Source organism: Scyliorhinus torazame, chromosome 4 (genome assembly GCF_047496885.1).
Source record: "Scyliorhinus torazame isolate Kashiwa2021f chromosome 4, sScyTor2.1, whole genome shotgun sequence".
NCBI classification, from domain to species: Eukaryota; Metazoa; Chordata; class Chondrichthyes; order Carcharhiniformes; family Scyliorhinidae; genus Scyliorhinus; species Scyliorhinus torazame.
Window position 1 is genome coordinate 117985656 of NC_092710.1, and position 22475 is coordinate 118008130.

The 22475-nt window shown below is 46.6% G+C and overlaps 1 protein-coding gene across 1 annotated transcript in view; it reads right to left on the minus strand.

Annotated features, from left to right (window-relative positions):
* The window catches only part of LOC140410448 (frizzled-3), a 190610-nt gene that overhangs the window by 38610 nt on the left and 129525 nt on the right, over positions 1 to 22475 (minus strand). Inside the window, exon 5 of the mRNA XM_072498544.1 lies at positions 12272 to 13289. Coding sequence (XP_072354645.1) covers positions 12272 to 13289 — 1018 coding nt within the window. The remainder of the gene's footprint in view (positions 1 to 12271; positions 13290 to 22475) is intronic.

The following is a 22475-nucleotide window of genomic DNA, read 5'->3' on the forward strand; positions in this document are numbered from 1 at the left end:
AATCTCTCTGAAAAAAGCCTTTGGCAGGAAAATCGGCACGCATTGCAAAATAAACAGAAATTGCAGCAACACGTTCATTTTAACCGCCTGTACCCGACCTGCCAGTGACTGAGGGAGACCGTCCCACCTTGCCAGATGAGCTTTCACTCTCTCCACCAAACTAGAAGTGTTGTACCTGCGGAGCCCCCTCCCCACTCCTGGGCAACCTGCACCCCCAGGTACCCAAGGTGAGTCCCCCCCCCCCCCGCCCACCCCTGGCCGAGACACCACAAAATACTCACTCTTGATAAGATTTAGTTTGTACCCCGAGAAAGACCCAAACACTCGAAGCAGCTCCAATATTCCTCCTATCACCCGGTTCCGACACATATAACAGCAAGTCATCGGCATATAAGGACACCCTATGCTCTATCCCCCCCCTGCACTATTCCTTTCCATACCCCCGAACATCTCAATGCAATGGCCAACGGCTCAATCGCGAGTGCAAACAGCAGGGGGGACATAGGACATCCCTGCCTAGTCCCACGGTGGAGAGAAAAGTATCTCGAGCTGATGTTGTCTGTGCGGACACTCGCCCTCGGCTCCTTATATAGTAGCTTTCCCAGTTCACAAATCTTGGTCCAATCCCAAACCGCTCCAGAACTGCCATCAAGTACCCCCATTCTACCCGGTCAAAAGCCTTCTCAGCGTCCAATGCCACAACCACCTCTGTTTCCTTCCCCTCTGCCGGTGCCATAACGACGTTCAATACCCTTCTAATGTTTGAAAAGAGCTGCCTCCCTCTCACGAACCCCGTCTGATCTTCACCTATCACCTTCGGGAGGCACTCCTCCAGCCTACCCGCCAGTACCTTCACCAATACTTTTGCGTCCACATTCAGAAGTGATATGGGCCTATACGACCCACACTCCGTCGGATCCTTATCTTTTTTTAGCAACAGGGAAATCGATGTCTACCCCAAGGTTTGTGGCAACACTCCCTTCCCTATCGCCTCTTCAAACATCCTCACCATCAGGGGCGCCAGCTTATCCTTGAATTTTTAAATAATATTCCACCGGAAACCCATCCGGCCCTGCCACCTTCCGACTGCATCCTCCCAATCGCATCCTTTATCTCCTGCTCCACTATCGCTCCTTCTAATGTAGCCCTGTCCCCCTCCCCTAACCTCGGGAACTCCAACCCATCTAGAAATTCCTGCAACTCACCGTCTTCCCCAGGTGGCTCTGACCTGTACAACCTCTCATAAAATGCCTCAAAAACTTTGTTATCAGATCCGGAGTCACCGCCAACTTCCCTGCCCTATCCCTCACCTGAACAATTTCCTTTATGGCTGCCTCCCTCCGGAGCTGACCTGCTAACATACGCCTTATCTCCATGTTCGTAAACTGCACCCCTTGCTTGTCTCAGGTGGCGCACCTCCTTCCTGGTAGATAGTCAGTCAAAGCTCGCCTGTAGTTCCTTCCTCTTTTCCAGCTTCGCTGGGTCCTCATCTTCTGCATACCTCCTATCTACCTCCAACATCTCATCTATTTTCATAGAATTTACAGTGCAGAAGGAGGCCATTCGGCCCGTCGAGTCTGCACCGGCTCTTGGAAAGAGCACCCTACCCAAGGTCAACACTTTCGCCCTATCCCCATAACCCAGCAACCCCACCCAACACTAAGGGCAATTTTGGACACTAAGGGCAATTTATCATGGCCAATCCACCTAACCTGCACATCTTTGGACTGTGGGAGGAAACCGGAGCACCCGGAGGAAACCCACGTACACACGGGGAGGATGTGCAGGCTCCGCACAGACAGTGACCCAAGCCGGAATCGAACCTGGGACCCTGGAGCTGTGAAGCAATTGTGCTATCCACAATGCTACCGTGCTGCCGCTCCAACCTCTCCTCTTTGTCCACCCTGGCCTTAAACAAAATCACCTCAGCCCTCACCACCGCCTTTAGAGCCTCCCAAACAACTGTCTTCGACACCTCACCCGTACAGTTGAAACTTACATATTCCTCTATTACCGTTTCAATTTTGTCACAGAATCCTTGGTCCCCCAAAAGTCCCACATCTAATTTCCACCCCGGCCTCTGCGCTACCCCCTTCGCCAGTACCATATCCACCCAATGTGGAGCATGATCTGACACTGCAATTGTCGAGTATTCCGACCCCTTAACCCCAGCCAGCAAAGCCTTCTCCACCGCGAAATAGTCGATCCGCGAGTATACCTTATGGACTGCTGAGAAAAACGAGTACGCCCGTTCCCTCGGGTGCAGAAACCTCCAAGGGTCCACCCCTCCCATTTCCACCATTAGCCCAGCCAACGCCTTCGACCCCTTTGATGGGACCAGCGGGTGCGGCCGTGACCTGTCCAACCTTGGCTCCTGCACCAAGTTCCATTCCCCACCCACTATCAGTTTGTGTGTGTCTAAGTCGGGGGTGGCCCCAAACACCTTCTTTGCGAATCCTACATCGTCCCAATTGGGATCGTAAACACTTAACAGCGCCACTAACCTCCCCTCCAGCGCCCCTGTCACAATCACATATCTACCCCCCTGATCTGCCACCACCTTCTCCATCTGGAACTGTACTCTTTTGCTGACCATTACCGCTACAACCTCGAGCCCTTCTGTCAAATCCAGAGTGAAGCACCTGACTAACCCAGCCCTTTTTAAGTCTCACATGGTCCTTCACCCTCAAGTGAGTTTCCTGCAGCATTGCTACATCGGCTTTCAAACTTTTAAGATGTGCAAGCACCCTTGACCTCTTGATCGGACCTCCTAATCCCCTCACGTTCCACGTGAGTATCCTAACTGGGGGTCTCTCACCCCCCCCCCCTTCTTATCCACCATCATCATAGCATCGGGCCCTGCCCCATGAGCCTGACCCGCCCCTATCCATTATTAACATTGAATCCCTTCCCCCCTCCCAAAACCCCCCCCTACATTTCCTCTCAAAAAAACATCTCCCAGCATCAATCCCTTCACCCCCCTCCCTCGCTCGCCTTGTAGGCCCATCAAAACCTGCTAACCAGGCTCCAATGTCCGCAGCCCTCCTCTCACCTCAGCTCCGTTCACGAACCGACATTAGTTAGCTAGCGCGGGTGGCTCCCCCGCCAATATATACCGTCCCCTTCCACCCAGTCCCAGAGAAATAAAAAACAGTTATAGCATTTATACATTTTCCTGCTCCCCAATCACAGTCCACAGTCTCTCTTCCAGCTCTGCTCCTCATGTCTGTCCCAAGTCTTCTGCCCTCACGAACGCCTCAGCCGCCTCCGCTGTCTCGAAATAAAAGTCTTTGGTATCATACATCACCCTCAGCTTCGTCGGGTATACCATACCAAATCGCACCCCTTTTTGTACAGTGCCGCCTTCACTCGCCCGAACGCCGCTCGCCTTTTTGCCAACTCCACCGTCAAGTCCTGGTAGATCCGAATTCCAGCACCATCCCACTGCACCTCGCGCTTCTACTTCGCCCAGCTTAACACCTTCTCCTTCATGCAGTACTTATGGAAGCAGATAATTACTGCTCTTGGCGGCTCATTCACTTTGGGCTTCGGCCTTAATGACCGATGAGCTCGGTCCAGCTCGTACCGGGAGGGGTTCACACCCTCCCCCATCAACTCTGCCAACTTCTTAGCAAAGTACTCTGTTAGCTTTGGGCCCTCTGTCCCTTCGGGCAAGCCCACAATTCTCAGATTGTGCCGCCTCGAGCGGTTCTCCAAGTCCTCGAGCTTTGCTTGGAGTCCTCTGTTGACCTCCACAACCCTCCGCAGCTCGTCCCCCATCGAGGTGAACTGGTCGTCGTGCTGCAACACGGCCTCTTCCACTTCCTTCATTTTCTCGTCCGGCTCTCTCACCTCAGCCGATGTCTTTGCCACAGCGAAACCTCACCAGGGCGATTGCCTCCTCCACCAATGACTTCAATGCGACTGCCATCTCCTTCCTCAAAGCCTCCATGTGCCTCGCAAACTGCTTTTCCAGCTCCACCACCATCACCTCGGTCATCTTCTCCACCGTAAGTAGTGCGGCCCCACCATGCGGTCCGGCATCCGCCATCTTGTCAGCACTTTTGCTGCTCCTCGCATTCAACGGTGAGCCCGCGTTTCCTCCGTTCCTTGACGCTGCTTTTCGCATCTTTTAACGACTTATTATTTTTCCCTTTTTTTTCACCCTTCTTTCCTTCTTCAATCTTTTTATCATGGAAAAACAAAAAATTCTTCCTTCAAAAAAAGAAGAAAAAAAAACTTTCACAAAGTTTCTTTAAAACTTCTTTCTCTTCTTTTTTATATTTCTCCAGAATTTCCCTGGGACTGGACTTCAGTCTTCTTACAACATTCTAGGCGGGAGCCACCCGATGTGGGACATCTCACCTACATCGTGCCCTGGCTTTGGGCCTCCGCGCACTGGCTTCGGGCCTCCGCGCCCTGGCTTCGGGCCTCCTGACTGAAGATTGTTGAGAATGCCTCAGCCTCGTCTTTTGCACATATGTGCTAGGCTCCTCCATCATTGAGGATGGGGATATTTGTGGAATCTCCTTCTCCAATGAGTTGTTTAATTATCCACCACCGTTCACACTGGATGTGGCAGGACTACAGAGCTTAGATCTGATGCATTTGTTGTGGAATCGCTTAGCTCTGTCTATTGCTGCTTGGCACACAAATAGTCCTGTGTTGTAGCTTCACCAGGTTGACACCTCAGTTTTCAGTATGCCTGCCTGATGTTGCTCCTGGCATTGAATTGGGGTTGATCCCCCGGCTTGGTAGTAATGGTATAGTGGAGGATATGCTGGGCCATGAGGTTGCAGATTGTGATTGAGTACAATTCTGTTGCTGCTAATGGCCCACAGTGAAGACGGGACTTTATCCACAAGGAGACCGACCGTTCATCGACTTCTTCAAGCAGGATTGAGGGGTCAGTGAGAGGGGGCAGGGTGGAGGCCTTTGCAATAGGGTTAAAAAGGAAGTGGTTGATGGTCTTTTGTTGTTCATTTTATATTTTGTATATTTATATTTTGTTGAAAAGCCTTGGATAAAAATATTTTTTTAAAAAAAGAGGATGTGAGGAACTCCTGGGTCCTTTCTACGTCAGTTGAATAGCAAGTGCTGATTAGAGGATGAGTTGCAACAATTACGGAGGCATTTTTCGTTAAACAGGGTGAGGAAGGTCTTTTCTTGTGTTGCGCTGTCCAGATTACAGATCCTGGCATCACACATCTATCCCAAATCTCAGTGCAGCTTCAGAGTCGACAACTGACATGATTTTCTTACTTTGGCAGTTGTAGGAAAAATGCCACGAACAGCGCAGACCGCTCTACATTGCTTTCATAGAGCTCAACGAGGCTTATTAAACTGCTGTGAAAAATAGGCTGCCCACCTTGGGTGTCATTTCTTCTTTCCACCAGAACATGTAGAATTTCATAAGTTACAATGGAGCATCACCAGAGGCTTTCAAGATCAGTAGCGGGGTAAAGCAGGGCTGCGTCCTGGAACCAACTCTCTTTGCATCATTTTCTCCATTCTGCTATTGTACGCTTTCAGCGATTAAAATCATGTTTACTTACCCACATATCAGAGCTAATGGCAAGTTGATCAACTTGGCAAGACAACACGTCAAGACCAAAATGTGTATTGTTCTAGTAAATCGACTTCTACCTAATTGTATTTTACACTTCTTGACATAAAGGTCAGCATTCCATTTTTGATTATTTTTTGTACTTGTTCATGACATTTAAAAAATCTGTGAACAGGGCAGTGAAGGTCCAAGTCCTTTTAATCTTCTAGTTTCCACCATTAAGGAAGCATCCTGGTTCTTTCTTTTTAGGTACAACTGATCTAGTTCCTACTTTTTGCTCCATTCACTTAATCTATCAATGCCTCTTTTTAATTTCATGATTCCATCTACACTGCTGACAATGTTGCCCATCTTTGCTTCATCAGCAAATTTGGATGTGGCTTTCTATCGCATCTTCTAAGTTACTAATGAATAGCAAAGAGTTGAGGCTCCAAAAAGGTAGCTTACAGGACACAACTAATCACATTCTGCCAATCTGGGCATCTACATTACCCTTACTTTTTGTCCTTGCCCCTCAGCCAATTTCATAGCTAACTGGTTAAATCGCTTTCAAACCCATGAGCTTTAACTTTAGCCAAGGGTTTATTATTAAGGATTTTATGAAAACACCTTCTGGAAATCCATATAAATATTATCCATAGACAGTCCACTACTTGAGCCATCTTTTCAAAATACTTTTTTAACCAAGTTCGGCAGGCATGATCGACCATTTATAAATCTGTGCTGCCTCTCTCTGAACTGCTGAAAATATTTAAGGTGTTCAGTCACTAGACTTCCTCAATTTCCTCAACAGATGTTAGGTTAACGAGCCTATAATTCCCTGGTTTCCCTCCATTACCTTTGTTAAATGGCAGCTTTTTTCTATTAATTTTGGCAAGTTTCTGTTCCTAATTCCACACAGAGGGATAAACAGCTGGCTTGTAATGCAGAACAATGCCAGCAGCGCGGGTTCGAACAGGCGTCGGAATGTGGCGACTAGGGGCTTTTCACAGTAACTTCATTGAAGCCTACTTGTGACAATAAGCAATTATTATTATTATTTATTTCCTTGGGATTTTTGGTACACTTTCTCCAATACAAATGCTGATGCAAAGTAATCAGCATAACTACCATTTTCTTATAATACTGACAAGGTGATTAATGATGGTGAGTAAATCTAATCAATGCTGGCACTTGAACATAAGGAATAAAAAGATGCTATTATACAAATTAATGCAAATTATTTGCAGTCATCCCTTATTGGTTGATGATTCCGTTTTCAGAAGTGTTAGAGCAGGGAGCTTGTCCTATGTATTGTAGGTGTCAATTTAGAAAGAGTCCATTGTATCTACGAAGTGTAGCTGAACCAAATTGCATGATGAGAAATTTGGTAAAGTACTACAATAAAAAGTGTACAATGATGGAAACCACACGTGTCCAGACACGCAACCTACCAGGGTGAGCCAGAAGAAAGATCATAAGCAAAAGTTAGCAACTTTATAGCGAAAAGGGAGAAGAGACGTTGGAACCAGACAGCCGCAGGCATTTGCAGACCCTGAGCAAGAGGTCATCTGATCTTTGTGGTTGCAAAGGGCCGTTAGGATGGAGAACTGCTAGAGGTGGCACGGTGGTTAGCACTGCTGCTTCACAGCACCAAAGACCAAGGTTCGATCACGGCCCTGGGTCACTGTCCGTGTGAAGCTTGCACATTCTCCCCGTGTCCGCATGGGTCTCACCCCCATAACCCAAAGATGTGCAGGGTAGTTAAATTGACCATGCTAAATTGCCCCTTAATTGGAAAAAGTTTTTAAAAATTAGAATGGAGATCTGCTTATGAAATAATGAAACATATGTCTTGTTTATCAGACCTTTTGGAAGAATGACCTCAGTTACAGGAGGGTCTTACATATAAGTCACTGAATATTCTAGAAGAGGAACAAATAGCATAAAAGGTACAGGAGATCAAAGCTTCAGGAGCAAAAACATTGGAAACAACCAGAAGACGACCCCCGAATTAGGTACTCTGAGACCAGTGAAGTACCCCTGGAGAAGAGCCTGGCCAGCTGTTCGGCTAGGATAATACTCGAGTTTGATTCGCACGTTGAGTAGCGTTTTAATATATTGAGTTAAAGAGTCTGTGTGACAGTATAAACTGTGACATTTATCGAGTTTAAAGTCTGTGTGACATATTAGTACAAATAAAGAGTCTTTAAGTGAATACTACCAGTCTTGTGTAGTCTGTGTGACATGTCAGTTGTGAACCTTCAAGGAGCAGAGGGGGGCAACAAGAGACTGGCTTCCTGTTGTAATCATAAAATTGTGAGAGGAACAGACAATGATTCTACCTCACAATAATAGTAATATTATTGGACTAGTAATCCTTAGGTCTGGACTAAAACTCCAGTGACATTGTTCAAATTTTACCATGTTTAAACATGGACAAAAGACTCCAGAGATGAGGAGAGAGTGACTGCCCTTGACATCAAAGCAGATTAGATAAAGTGTGGCATTAAGGAGCCCTAGCAAAACTGGAGTCAAGGGAATCAAGGGGAAATCTATCCACAAGAAGATAGTTGTGGTTGTTGAAGGTCAGTCATCTCTGTTCTGGAACATCACTGCAGGAGTTCCTCAGGGTAGTGTCCTAGGCCCAACCATCTTCAACTGCTTCACCAATGACCTTCCTTCCAAAGTAAGGTCAGATGTGGGGGCGTTCGTTGATGATTGCACAATATACGGCACCATTCGTGATTCCTCAGAGACTGAAGCAGCCCATGTGCAAATGCAGCAAGACTTGGACAATATCCAGGCTTGGGCTGATAGGTGGCAAATATTCTCGCCACAGAAGTGCCAGCTAATGATCATCACCAATAAGAGGGAATCAAACCATCGCCACTTGACATTCAATGACATTCCACTGTCAACATCCTGGGGGTCACCACTGACCTGAAACTGAACTGGACTAGCCATAGAAATACTGTGGCTACATTAGCAGGTAAGAGGCAAGGAATCCTGTGGCGAGTAACTTACCTCCTGACTCTCCAAAACCTGTCCACAAGACACAAGTCAGGAGTGCAATGGAATACTCCCCACTTGCCTAGATGAGTGCAGCTCCAACAACACTCGAGAAGCCCAACACACATCCAGCCAAAGCAGCCCACTTGATTGGCATCCCTTCAACAAACATTCACTCCCTCTACCACTGACTTCTCAGTAGCAGCAATGTGCATCATCCATAAGATGCACTGCAGGAACTCATCAAGGCTCCTCAGGCAGCACCTTCCAAACCCACAACCATTACAATTGAGAAGGACAAGGGCAACGGACATATGGGAACACCACCACCTGGAAGTTCCCCTCCAAGTCATTTACCATCCTGACTTGGAAATATATCACTGTTGCTTGCTTCATTGTCGCTGGGTCAAAATCCTAGAACTCCCTCCGTAATAGCTCAGTGTGTGTACCTACACCACATGAATTGCAGCAGTTCAAGGCAGCTCACCACCATCTTCTCGAGGGCAATTAGGGATGGGCACCAAATGCTGGCCTAGCCAGCAAAACGTCCACATCCCGTAAAAATGAATTTAAAAAGGTAGCACTTAAATTTAATGAAATCTGGAATAAAATGCTAACGTCAGAGTGATGAACATGAAATTACTTGACTATCATAAAAATCCATCTGGCTCACTAATGTCCTCTAGGAAAGGAAATCCACGGTGCTTAACCAGTCTGATCTACATGTGGCTCCAGACCCACAGCAATATAATGGCTCTCTGAAGTGGCCTAGGAAACCCAGTTATAACAAAATCACTGCAGAAAAGTTAAGAAAGAATAAAACCAGACAGACTACCCAGCAACGACATAAGCACCAGAAATGACAAAACACACCCTGCCCAGCCAACCCTGCAAAGCGCTCCTCACGAACATCTGGGGATGTGTTCCCCTCCAAGTCACACACCATCCTGACTTAGAACTATAATCGCCATTCATTTACTGTCCTTGTCCAAATTCCTGGGACTCCCTCCCGAATATCATATTGAATGGAAGCAAAGCTAGAACAATCTCCCTTTCCCTTTGTGCAGTCAGATCACTCAACTGTTTTATTGGAATATTAGTAGCTACAGAATGGTTACAGCACAAAAGCCATCATTTGGCCAGTCACGTCTGGACTGGCTCTCCAAATAAATTGCTGCAGTTGGACTTTATGTTCAGCTTTTGACGCTCGGGTAATCTGGTTTCTGCAGTTGAGTTCAATCTGCATACGGTAACTTGTCCCTTACTTCAATATAACAAGACTATCTCCTGGTCTTATTTTGCTTTCCTTTTCACACCGGGCTGACACATTCCAGCTCAATATCTGATTGTTTAATCGCAAGTATCAGTCGCTTCACTCAGTGAAATGCACAGCATTGGAAATTGAGACTTGTAGATGATTTAAAAAGATGCAGACATTGCATCCATTCAATCTCATTTCTCTGTGAAAATCAGTCATAAATCAACACATACCTGTCACAGAAATACCATGAGCTTTCAACACAGCCATTGGAAATCTGTTTTTATCCTAACAACTATCAGTACACATGCTAATAATTGTCAGCCAATATTTACAGCATCTGTTGAAAATAATTAACTAATACTTTGGCTTGATTTCTAAATAATAATATGGAATTTAAAACTAAAGAACTTGAAATTAATAGTAGTAGGGTTATGTAGCATGGCTTTTGAGCCACGTTGCATTACAAAATCAATTGTGGCCATTAGTACGCTGAATTATCTTTTCTTATTCCTCCTATGCTTCAGGTGGTCATGTTATAAATACTCCTCCGTATCCCTTCCATCTTCACTGGGTAGAAATTAGGCTCATCAGACCTACTCCTACTCATTCTTTCCCAGGAGTTCAAAATTGAAGCAACTCTGACTTTTCCTGTCTTCCCTTCTGCTTCAGATTGTAGCATTCAAAATCAAAACTTAATGTCACTCAACTGATGATTGGCCTACGTATTTTACTCTTTTCATCTCTGGTGTCCTGGCCATTCAGCTTGGATTCTCAATACAACAAAATTGTAGATTCCCATCGTTGCCTCCCTCCCACCCGCACCACCAACATCAAAGCGGATTAGACAATTCTGACCATTATAAATTACAGTCACTGCAGCAAAGCTAATTGCAGATTATTAATAACAGCACAACAGCCACAAGAAAAGAGACCTTGTTTTAAAAAAAGGGTCCCACTTGTCATTGTTCACTAATAATTGTTGGTGTTGTGATGTCATCATGAAAAGGGAGATAAAAATACTAGACATTGGGGGTGGGGAGATGGATCTTTCGCTCTCTGAATTATACTCAGGGAGATTGGACAATATTAAAACCCCCACAACAGCAAAATCGGAACACTTTACTCCCAAAACTTTTGTTTACTCCCAAACACAGACATTAAGTGTCATGGCTCAAGGTTTGCACAAGGTTGTGGGTTCATGCCCCACTCTGGGCTGGGAATAAACTTGTATTACATAAATATGGAAGCCAAAAGGTGATCTAATTCAAGAGTTTAATATAATTACAGGATTTGATAGAGAGTAGGTACGTGGGAGGAAAGAAAGAAAAATTGAGTGAGGGTTGGAGAGAGAAAGTTTCCTCTAGTGGAAGTCCTGAACAAGGTGCCAGAATCTTAAAATTGGAGTTTAGCTGTTCAGAGGTCACTTTATCACGGAGCACTTCACACAAAGGGTAATGAAAATCTGGAACTGGAGGATCAATGGAAATTTTAAGACTGAGAATGCTAACTTTTGTTAGGCAAGGGTATTAAGAGACTGTTAACAAGTGCAGGTAATTTGAATTAAGATAGAGATTAGCTATGATCTAAGGCAAACAGGCTTGAAAGACCTTCTCCTGTTCACAAGTTCCTATAGAATTGATTGTACTACCGAGAGGTGGGGCAATTTAGCATGGCTGAAGATGCTGACTTAAAACCAAATGTGAAATATCTCCCAACACAACTTGAGGAGCAGAGTTCTGGACAACATTTATCCCTCAACTAACACCTAAAACAGATTATAAGGTCATTTATTTCACCACTGCTTGTGAGAGCTTGCTGTGAAGAAATTGATTGCCACATTTTCTACTTTGCAACGTTGTGCATTGTTCACAGGTACCTCATTGATTTTGAAGCGGCGGCACGGCAGTGCAGTGGTTAGAACTGCTGACTCACGGAGTTGAGGACCCGGGTTCGTTCCCAGCCCAGGGTCACTGTCCGTGTGGAGATTGTCCATTCTCCCTGTGTCTGTGTGGGTATCACCCCCACAACCCAAAGATATGCAGGGTCGGTGGATTGGCCATGCTAAATTGCCCCTTAGTTGGAAAAAAAGAATTGGGTACTCTAAATTTAGTTTTAAAAATTAATTGATTTTGAAGCACTTTGGGAAGTCTGAAGGTGCGATATTAATGCAAGTCTTTCCTTTTATTCTCATGCATCCACTGAAGTATTAGATGGTATTTCTGGTAACAGGGCTAATTTTCTATGTTACATATGCTCACATTTATATACAAACATATATATGAATGTACATACTTGCTAAAGTCTGGGGTTTTTCAGTAACTACGGAATAACGTAGGGCTAAGTGAATACAGCTTGAAGCTGCAGGGCGAACAGGTTACCTATTACAGATTACAGAAAAGATTTTTATTACTTTACCCATTACATTCCAACCTAAACAGTGAAGCATGACATACCTGGTAAGGACAGGGAATGTGGTATTCACGACAACGTTCCTGAATCCATGTTGTCTCCCATACAGTACGGAATGCCTGCTCATAAAAGTAACATCCAATGACGACAAGGAGTGGCACGAGGTACAGAACGCTGAACACACCAATGCGGATCATGAATTTCACCAACTTGTCCTGATTCTCTTTTTCCAGTGGGATTTCAATCCGTACACGGTTCAAGGATATTATACCTGCTAGTAGCAAAGAAACCCCTACCACCACACAGAGACACAGAGGAGCCAAAACAAAATATAGCAGCGCATCAATGTCATACAGACCGACAAAGCAGACACCACTGATGTTGTCCCCTTCAATTTTGTTCATGGCGAGAAGAACGATAGTGAGGGTTCCTGGGATCCCCCAGGCACTTGCGTGGAACAGTAGTGCTTTCTTCTCTATGGCCTCACTGCCCCATTTGGGAACGGCAGCCAAAAACCATGTAATGGTAAGGATGACCCACCAGACACTGCCTGCCATTGTGAAGAAGTAAAGTACCATAAACAATATGGTACATGTCTTATTGTGGGAACCTTGTGTCACTGTAGACGCTTTATAAACTGAAGGATCATTCCTGTTGCAGGCAACTGTGTCTTCTAGAAGAAACCCAATGAAGAACACCAAGGAAACCATCATGTAACAGACTGCATAAAATATGATTGGTCGCTCTGGATAGCGGAATCGCTTCACATCAATGAGGAATGTGAGAAAGGTGAAGAGTGTAGCAGATAGGCAGACGATAGATATCACGCCAATGAAGTACCTAGCAAAGGAGAGCTCTTCACGTCTGAAATACATGTTAGGACAGGGCGGTGAACAGTCTGTGACCCCCAGAAAGGAATAGCCAAGCTCAGGATCGATTTTCAATTCCCGTGGGCACCAAAAACCATAGTCCCTCTGCACGGCCATTGGGGCCTCCTCTGTGGGATCACCACCTGAAACAGAGTCACTGTGGCGTGGGTAGGTTTCATCACAGTCTGGAAATCTGTGGGACAGAAACAGTAAATCAGAATATCAATTCCTATTGCTTAGTTTACTACATACAGGTATCTAATTTTCACATTGTATTTATCCCCACTTCTGATTCTATTTGGAAGAATTATAGTTATAATTTACAAAAAATATATTTATACTTGAGTGTTTCTGGCAATACCAGAAATAATTGGTCTAGAGAATCTGATATTAACAAGGCAAGAAGTCTGAAGACCATAATACTTATAATCTTATGTGACCACTGTATCTATATGGTTGTCAGCCATGGTCTTTCACGCCAAAGGTAGTGGAAATCGCCAGATGTGCCTCTCTGAAACCACTGCAGTCAATGCTAGCTTTATCTAGAGAACAATTTTAACATTGGAGGTCGTTGAGAAGTGTAGACTAGGCCAATGACCTATAATCTGGCAACTTGTTAGGGTAAGTATAACATGCTTGAGATGAACAGTCCACCATCTGCAAGACACAAGTCAGGAATGTGTCAGGAATGATACACTTAATTAGCCTGGATTAGTGCCTCTCAAAAAGCTGAACACCATCCAAGACAAAGCAGCCTGTTTGACTGTCACCTATCTACCACTTTACTCCTTCCACTTGTGCAGTCGCATCCAAGTGTATGATCTACAATATTCACCGTAGCAACTCACCTACCTTCTTTCATGGGCACTTTCGAAACACGCAACCTCTACCATCTAGAAGGAAAAGGCCAGCAGTTGCATGGGAGCTCCACTACTTGCAAGTTGCACAAGTCTCATAATGCCTTAATTTGGAATTATAGTGCTGCTCCTTCACTGTCAATGGCTCAAAATACTTTTTTTCCCCCAATTAAGGGGCAATTTAGTGTGGCCAATCCATCTACCCTGCACAATTTTGGTGTGTGGGGTTGAGGCCCACACAGACACGGGGATAATGTACAAACTCCACACGGACAGTGACCTGGGGCTGGAATCGAACCCGGATCCGGGATTGCCAGCAATGCTCACAACCTAGAAACAAATTTTTAAAAAACAAAGACGACTTAGAACCATTCAGTGCAGTAGGAGGCCATTCAGCCCATTGAGTGTGCACTGACCCTTGGAAAGAGCCCCTGACTTCAGCCCATGCCTTCACCCTATCCCGGTAACCCAGTGACCCTACTAATGAGCAATTTAGCAATCCACCTAACCTGTACATCTTTAGACTGTAGGAGGAAACCGGGCCACCCGGAGGAAACACTCGCCAACCCGGGGAAAAAGTGCAAACTCCACACAGACAATCACCTGAGGTCGGAATCGAATCCGGGTCCCTGGCGCTGTGACGCAGCAGTGGGAACCACTGTGCCACCCTTAAATGAGATGAGGCCTTGCGTTACATCCCTTCTGATGTGCACAGTGTAGCACTCCCTCAGCTCTGTACTGAAGAGTGGCCTGGATCATGTGCTCAAACCCTGGAGTGGTTGCATCTTTGATCCTTTGAGCCAGAGTTCACAGTACTACCAGTTGAACCAAGCTCACACTTCAAGCTTGATGGAGTTTTACATGAGCAATAGATTGTACACATGCCATGCTTTAGAAGCGGACAAATATCATCCCATTAGCTTCAGCTAAAATTGTCTAGATTGTATTTCAGATAAAATATTAATAATGATAATCTTTATTATTGTCACAAGTAGGCTTACATTAACACTGCAATGAAGCTACTGTGAAAATCCCCTAGTCGCCACATTCCGGCGCCTGTTCAGGTACACCGAGTGAGAATATAGAACGTCCAATTCACCTAACAGCATGTCTTTCGGGACTTGTGGGAGGAAACCAGAGCACCCAGAGGAAACCCACGCAGACATGGGGAGAACGTGCAGACTCCGCACAGACAGTGACCCAAACAGGAATCGAAGCCAGGACCCTGTCGCTGTGAAGCAACATTGCGACCACTATGCTACCCGTCCTGCCCATACAAAAACAGAAATTCATAAGATATAGTACAAACTTTCAGTCCATATAAAACTGGCCTTTGTTCCAAACACCTAGTCATTGCAACATCTTTTAAAACCAATCCTTGGTATTGCCATTGTAAGATTCTTATGAATCTGCATCTATCATTTTCCCTCCCATCCCAGAATGGAGACGTGATGCATAGAAAACTGATAATGTTGACGCACAAGATCTTTTTAATACAGGATTTTCTCATTTAATTGCAAGGATTTGAGCAGAATATCACAGTTAACCAAACTGAGGACTTTGGACAAAGCTTTCCACCATTGGCACTTCCCTGGCATCAGGTCTTGATCTGTTGTAGACTCTTTGATAGAGATCGATTATTATGATTAGTCAACAACTTGATTATTGTTGCATCACGTGACTACCAAGATGGTTGCAGGCAAACAAGATGAACTGCGATCTGGAAAGAGCCCCTGTTTCTCCCCGTGTCTGTGTGAGTCTCACCCCCACAAACCAAAGATGTGCAGGGTAGGTGCATTGGCCATGCTAAATTGCCCCTTAATTGGGAAAAAAAAGAATTGGTTACTTTAAATTAAAAAAAAAGAAAGAGCCCCTGTTTTCCTTACATATTCAAAGTCCTAAATTTGGGTGTACAGGGCACATATTTAAAACTTGTGGATGACACAGAATTTGGAAACATTGTGAACTATGGAGGAGGACAATAATGGACTTCAAAAGGACATGGTGAAGCCGGGTGGACATGTGGCAGATTAAATTTAATGCAGGGAAGCGTGAAGCAACTTATTTTTGAGAGGATGGACAAGTAGGCAAAATAAAATAGACACTACAATTTTAAAAGGGGTGCAGGGGCAGAGGGACCTGAAACTATATGTGCCTAAATCATTGAAGGTGACAAGACAGGTTGAGAAAGTGGTTAATAAGGGATAGGAGATCCTGGGTTTTGAATAGAAGCAAAAAGTACAAAAACAAGGACGTTATGGTGAACTTTTATAAACATTGGCTCACCCTCAACTTCAGCTTGTGTCTAAATCTATGCAACACTTTAAGATGGATGGAATGGCATTAGAGAGCTTGAAGAAGATCAGGTATACTCTGAATAAGAACCTTGGCAGTACGTTCAATTTTAACATTTGCACCCTTCCCGCGAGGGATAGTGGAAATAAGACAAATCCTCACAGGTCCATTTTCACCTCCTCCAGCAGGCTGGACAGGTTCCATCTATGGAGCGGTTTCGAGTTATGAGCTATCTATATCCCCAGGTTCTTGAATTTGGTCAGTGTCAGTTTAAACGGTGATGCCTCCAGCTCTGCTCCTCCCCTTGGGGGTTCAAAGGGAAGATTATGCTCTCACCCAGGTTGAGTTTGTAACCTGAGACAGCTCAGAACTCCCTCAGGAGTTCCGCTTTTTTGCCCATGCTGGCCAGGGGGTTCAACATCTGCATAGAGTGAAATTCTAGTGCTCCCTGCCCCCTCTCCGAATGCCTTTCTACCCCTTCGCTGATCTAACAGCGATGGCCAGTGGCTCAATTGCCATTTCGAGCAGCAGCGGGGACAACGGGCCTCGTTCCTCTGTGCAACAGGAAATATTCAGATCTGGTGACGTTTGTCTGCATGCTCACCATGGGAGTGCTGTGCAAATGTTTCATGAGGTGAACCCTGGTCCAAACCCAAACCGTTCAAGCACCTGTATGAAGTACCTCCATGCTATTCATCTGAAGGCTTTCTCAGCATCCAGGGAGATGATCACTTCCATTATCCTCTTCCCAGGTGGGGTCATAATCACGTTCAGCAATCTTATGATGTTTGCTGTTCACTGTCTGCCCTTGACAATCCCGGTCTGATCTTCTACGATCACTTCTGGCAGGTAACTTTCCAGTCGTCTCACTAGAGCTTTCACCAGAACTTTAGCGTCAGGATTTAGGAGTGGGCTGGGTCTTTATGACCTACATTCCATCCGGTCTTTGTCTTTTTGGTGATTAGTGAGATAGAGGCCTGTACCAGCAGCAGGGCTCACTCAACAGGGGGTCATTGAACATCTGCCGCGAACCTTTTGAATAAATCCACCAGGAACCCACCCAGTCCTGGTGCATTCCCTGATTGCATAGAATTGATGCATTCCATGATCTCATCCAGGCCCAGCAGTGCTTACAGCCCCCGATTTGTGTTCTCCTCCACAACTAGTATATCTAGCCTGTTGAGGAACTATTTATCTACCGAGTTCCCTTCAGGTGGCTCGGAGATGTACAGTCCCCGGTAAAGGTTTGCGATGGCCCCATTGATCTCATTTGGGGCCATGACCATCCTACTGTTCCTGTCCTTTACTTGTAATATTTCCTTTGAGGCAGCCTGTTTCCTTAGCTGGTGTGCCACCAGGCGGCTGGCTTTGCCTCCAAGCTCGTAAACCCACCCCACCCACCCCTCCGTGTGTCTGGCGGAGCTGTTACACTATTTTCCCAGTGTAGTGAAGGTCAAATTCGATTTTCAGCTTTTTTCTCTCCGCCAGTATTTCCATGGTCTAGGGTCAAGGAATACCACCAATCAATGTCCAATATGGAGTTGATCAGCTGCTGCCGAGCTGCCCTTTCCTTCCTTTCCCTAAGGCTCCTTTCAGCTATTATTTCCCCCCTGATCACTGCCCTCAGAAAATGGAGGGAGAGTCCCCCCGATTTTGGTTGCAGGACAGGGAGGGGCTGGTTTAGCTCAGTGGGCTAGACAGCTGTTTTGTGATGCAGAACAAGGCCAACAGCACGGGTCCAATTCGCGTACCGACTGAGAATTCTGAATTCTCCCTCTGTGTACCCAAACAGGCGACGGAATGTGGCGACTTTTGTTGGCCCCATCCATCATGAATGTTACTTGCCACTTATCAGTCCAAGCAATCTCTACTTTTTTATGGTTGGAGTGTTAATAGGCAAATGGCTCCAGTAAGGGTGTGATATTAATGCTAATTAAGTTAACATTTGCAAATGGAATTTAACCCTGAAATCTGAGAGATTATGTATTTTGGAGGAACTAACAAGGCAAGTGAATGAACGGCAGGATGGTAGGAAGTAAAGAGGACCTTGGAGTATATGTCCAAAGATCCCTGAAGACAACATGACAGATAAATAAGTGATTAAGAAGGCATATGGGATACCTGCCTTTATTAGCTAAGGCACAGAATATTAGACTTGGGAGGTTATGATGGAACTGTATAAAACACTTGTTAAGCTAAAGATAGTGCAGTCCCGGTGGCCATACTGTAGGAAGGATGTCACTAGAAAGGGTGCAGGGGAGATTCACCAGGATGTTGCCTGGACTGGGGTGTTTCAGCTAAGTCCCGAAAGACGTGCTGTTAGGTAATTTGGACATTCTGAATTTTCCCTCAGTGTACCCGAACAGGTGCCGGAATGTGGCGACTAGGGGCTTTTCACAGTAACTTCATTGCAGTGTTAATGTAAGCCTACTTGTGATAATAAAGATCTATTATTATACATATCCATCGATGGCTTGTGCTATTCTTTTACAGAAGGCCTTGGCGGTGAGGTGATCTGTGTCTCGCCTCCATGGGGAGCTCTGAACCTGGCTCATCTCCAACCTCATATCCATGTCGGACCGGTCGATCTCCCACATTTCAGAGTCACTGGGCCCAGCCCCGCCTCGCTGGGTACCACCGGCAACTGTTCAGGAAGGAGGGGCACCACCGGGCTCAGGATCCATGGTCGGTCCTCAGGTACCTGGTCCACCCAATCCCAAGATGGTTCACGTGTCTATTCGAGTCCTTCCCTTGCACCTGCACCGCATACGAGATCGATCCAGAGTGTTTTATGATCGTTCCTGGAATCCACAATGCCCAGTCAGTAAATTTCCTGCCGCAAACGGAGTTACCGGCAGTGAATTTTGTTAAGGGCTTGGCTTGATTCTCTCCGATCCTATTCCCGATGTCCTGCGAATCGAGGATCAAGCACACGCAAGCGACGGCCCATCAAAAGCTCCGCGGGCGTCACCCCAGTGGTAGCGTGCACTGTGGTCCTATAATAGAGCAGGACACAGGTGAGGTGGGTTTCTGGTGAGCCCGAGGTCTGTTTTCTCATCCCAAGTTTGAATGTCTGTACGGAATGCTCTGCCAATCTATTCGAGAATGGGTGATAAGGGCGACGGGGTCATGACAGACCCCATTTTGCTTCAAAAAAATCAGCAAACTCCGAACTAGCAAACGCAGTGCCATTGTCCAACATGAGTACCTCCGGGAGTCCATGAATGCTAAAAGTCTGCCTGAGCCGCTCGCTGGTGGCACGCGATAAGAGTCGTAGCCATCGTGTGTTCATCTATCCATTTAGAGTGCGCGTCTACTATTAGTAGGTACACTGCTCCCTGGAAAGGCCCCGCGAAATCCATATGGAGGCGGGCCATGGGTGAAGTGGAGCTGCCGGGGGGAGCTTCTGACACCAGATACATTGTTTTGCTAACTTCTCGATCTCCGGTTCGATGTCAGGCCAACAACATCATTTTTCAAACTCCTGAGTGTCTGAGTGTTCAAAATTGCCCTTAGTGTTGGGTGGGGTTACTGGGTTATGGGGGTAGGGTGGCGGTGTTGACCTTGGGTAGGGTGCTCTTTCCAAGAGCCGGTGCAGACTCGATGGGTCGAATGGCCTCCTTCTGCACTGTAAATTCTATGATAATCTATGCTGTGGAGGTCCTCCATAATTGCTCCCTGGCCACGCTAGGGTATGATCATTTGGGAACTCCATAGGAGGATGCTGTCCACCACACTGAGTTCTGCCACTTTTGTGGTAAAAGCCTTCAGGTCCTCCGGGAGGGCAGAGTGCTGGGCCCCATACAGCACGATGTAGCGGGCCCTGGCCAGCAGCAGGTCCACCTGCGTCCAAGCTTTTACTTGGACCGCTGTGTGACTACCTCGTCCGATGCCATGTCATTGGTGTGCTGGTGGGCAGCGGGTGGCAGCTGAGAGCGTCCGTGTGGGGATTATTTATCCCTGCGCGATGTTCCAAAATATACTCAGATGCCGCCAGGAGAGCCCAACACTGAATGTGAACGAACTCCACTGGGGGAAATTGCCTTGTTCTCTTTGAATAACCCCAAGAGGGTTTTATGATCAGTATAAGCCGTGAACGCATGGCCAGAGACATATTGATGGAATCGTCTAACGCTAAACACCAGTGCCAATCCTTCCTTTACTATTTGGGCGTAATTTCGCTCTACCGCCACCAAAGTGCATGTAGTGAATATAATGGGCCGCTCGGTACCAACGCCCATCCTGTGTGTTGGAATGGCCCCGTTTCCGTAGGGCGAGGCATCACATGTGAGTAACAATGGCTTTGATGGGTTGAAGTCAGTCAGTAAGTGGGAGGACGATAGTCGCCGCTTTACTTTGAACATTCTCTGCTGTGACAGGTCCCAAATCCACCTCTGGCCCTTCTTTAACAATAAGTGCAAGTTCAGGATGAACTTCCCGTAATAGATGACCAGGCCCAAAAACGGAGTCCAGTAGGATCCTTTGGTACGGGCGCCTGCCGGATGGCTTGAACTTTATTATCTACCGGGTGTAGTCCGTGCCTGTCAACGGTAGCATTGTGGATAGCACAATTGCTTCACAGCTCCAGGGTCCCAGGTTCGATTCCGGCTTGGGTCACTGTCTGTGCGGAGTCTGCACATCCTCCCTGTGTGTGCGTGGGTTTCCTCCGGGTGCTCCGGTTTCCTCCTGCAGTCCAAAGATGTGCAGGTTAGGTGGATTGGCCATGATAAATTGCCATAGTGTCAAAAATTGCCCTTAGTGTTGGGTGGGGTTACTGGGTTGTGGGGATAGGGTGGAGGTGTTGACCTTGGGTAGGGTGCTCTTTCCACGAGCCGGTGCAGACTCGATGGGCCGAATGGCCTCCTTCTGCACTGTAAATTCTATGATAAGTCTATGATAACCCTGTCGTCCAAATAGGCAACTTCCTTTGCGTGGAACACGCACTTTTGCTCCGCGGGCAGACTCCGGCTGCATTAAACCTACGCAGCACATCCTCCAGGTTTTTCAGATGCTCCTTCTCGGAGGAACCGGTGATCAGCACATCATCCAGGTAAACTGTCACCTGTGGCAATTCGCAGAGGATATTTTTCCATCACCCTTTGGAATATGGCTCTTGCCGACGAGACCCTGAATGGAAGCCTGGTAATATTAATACAACCCCCTTTGTGAGTTGATGATCATGTATTTGTGCGAGGATGGTCCAAAATCAACTGGAGATAGGCGTGGCTCATGTTGAGATGGTAAAAGTCCTTCCCGAGCCTCGCGTATAGGCCCTCAATCTTCGGCACCGGGTAATGATTCATAAAGGATACTCGGTTGATTGCCATTTTGCAATCCCTGCAAAGGCGGATGGACCTGTCAGGCTTCATAACCAGAGGACCAGCGCAGCCCATTCCACAAATTGCACCAGGCGGATATTTCCCAGCTTCTCCAAGAGGTGCAGTTCGGCATCTACCTTCAGTTTTAAAGCGTAAGGAACGGGACAGGCCCGGAAAGAGCATGGTTGGGCCTCGGAGTCTACTGATATCCTGCTGGAGGCCCCCCGGTTGGTACTGAGGCCCTCTTGGAGCATCCCGGGAAATGTGCCAACACAGTATCCGGCCCATTGGGGTACATTCGGATTACCCGATGCCAGAGGCATTTTAGTCAGTCATGCCCCAGCAAATTTGGGCTGGAACCTTTCATCACCACTAGAGGTAGATTCGTCGATACAGCCCCATATCCACGGGAACTTCTGAGGTTCCTGCAATTTCCAACGGTTGCCCTGTATACGTCACCAGCTGGGTGTCAGTATTTTCCAATGTGGCGCGTATCCCGGAGTGAATTTCATTGTACATGCAGTGGCTGATCACAGAGACTGTGGCTCCGGTATCAAGTTCCATTCGATCCGAACTGTGACCTGGATAGGCGCCACCCGTGGTGCCAAAATGCAATAAAGGCAGTGGGTCTCCTCCGGCTTGTCATCTACAAAATGTGTCTATGTTCTGGGGTGGTTTCCTGCTGGCGTCAGTCCCACCGCCTCCCTCTGGCACCAGCGCTTTCATTCAGTTTGTCAGGTATCTCTGGTGTACGGGATGCACGACGTTCGTCGGCGGGGAATTGGGGCAGTCAATCCTCGTCCCCTGGAGTGCACCCTCAATGGCGGGAGACCAAAACGTCCATATTGGAGAGGAATGCTCTGCAACTTGCTGGGCGATCGAGGTTCAGAACAGCCATACCTCGGAGTT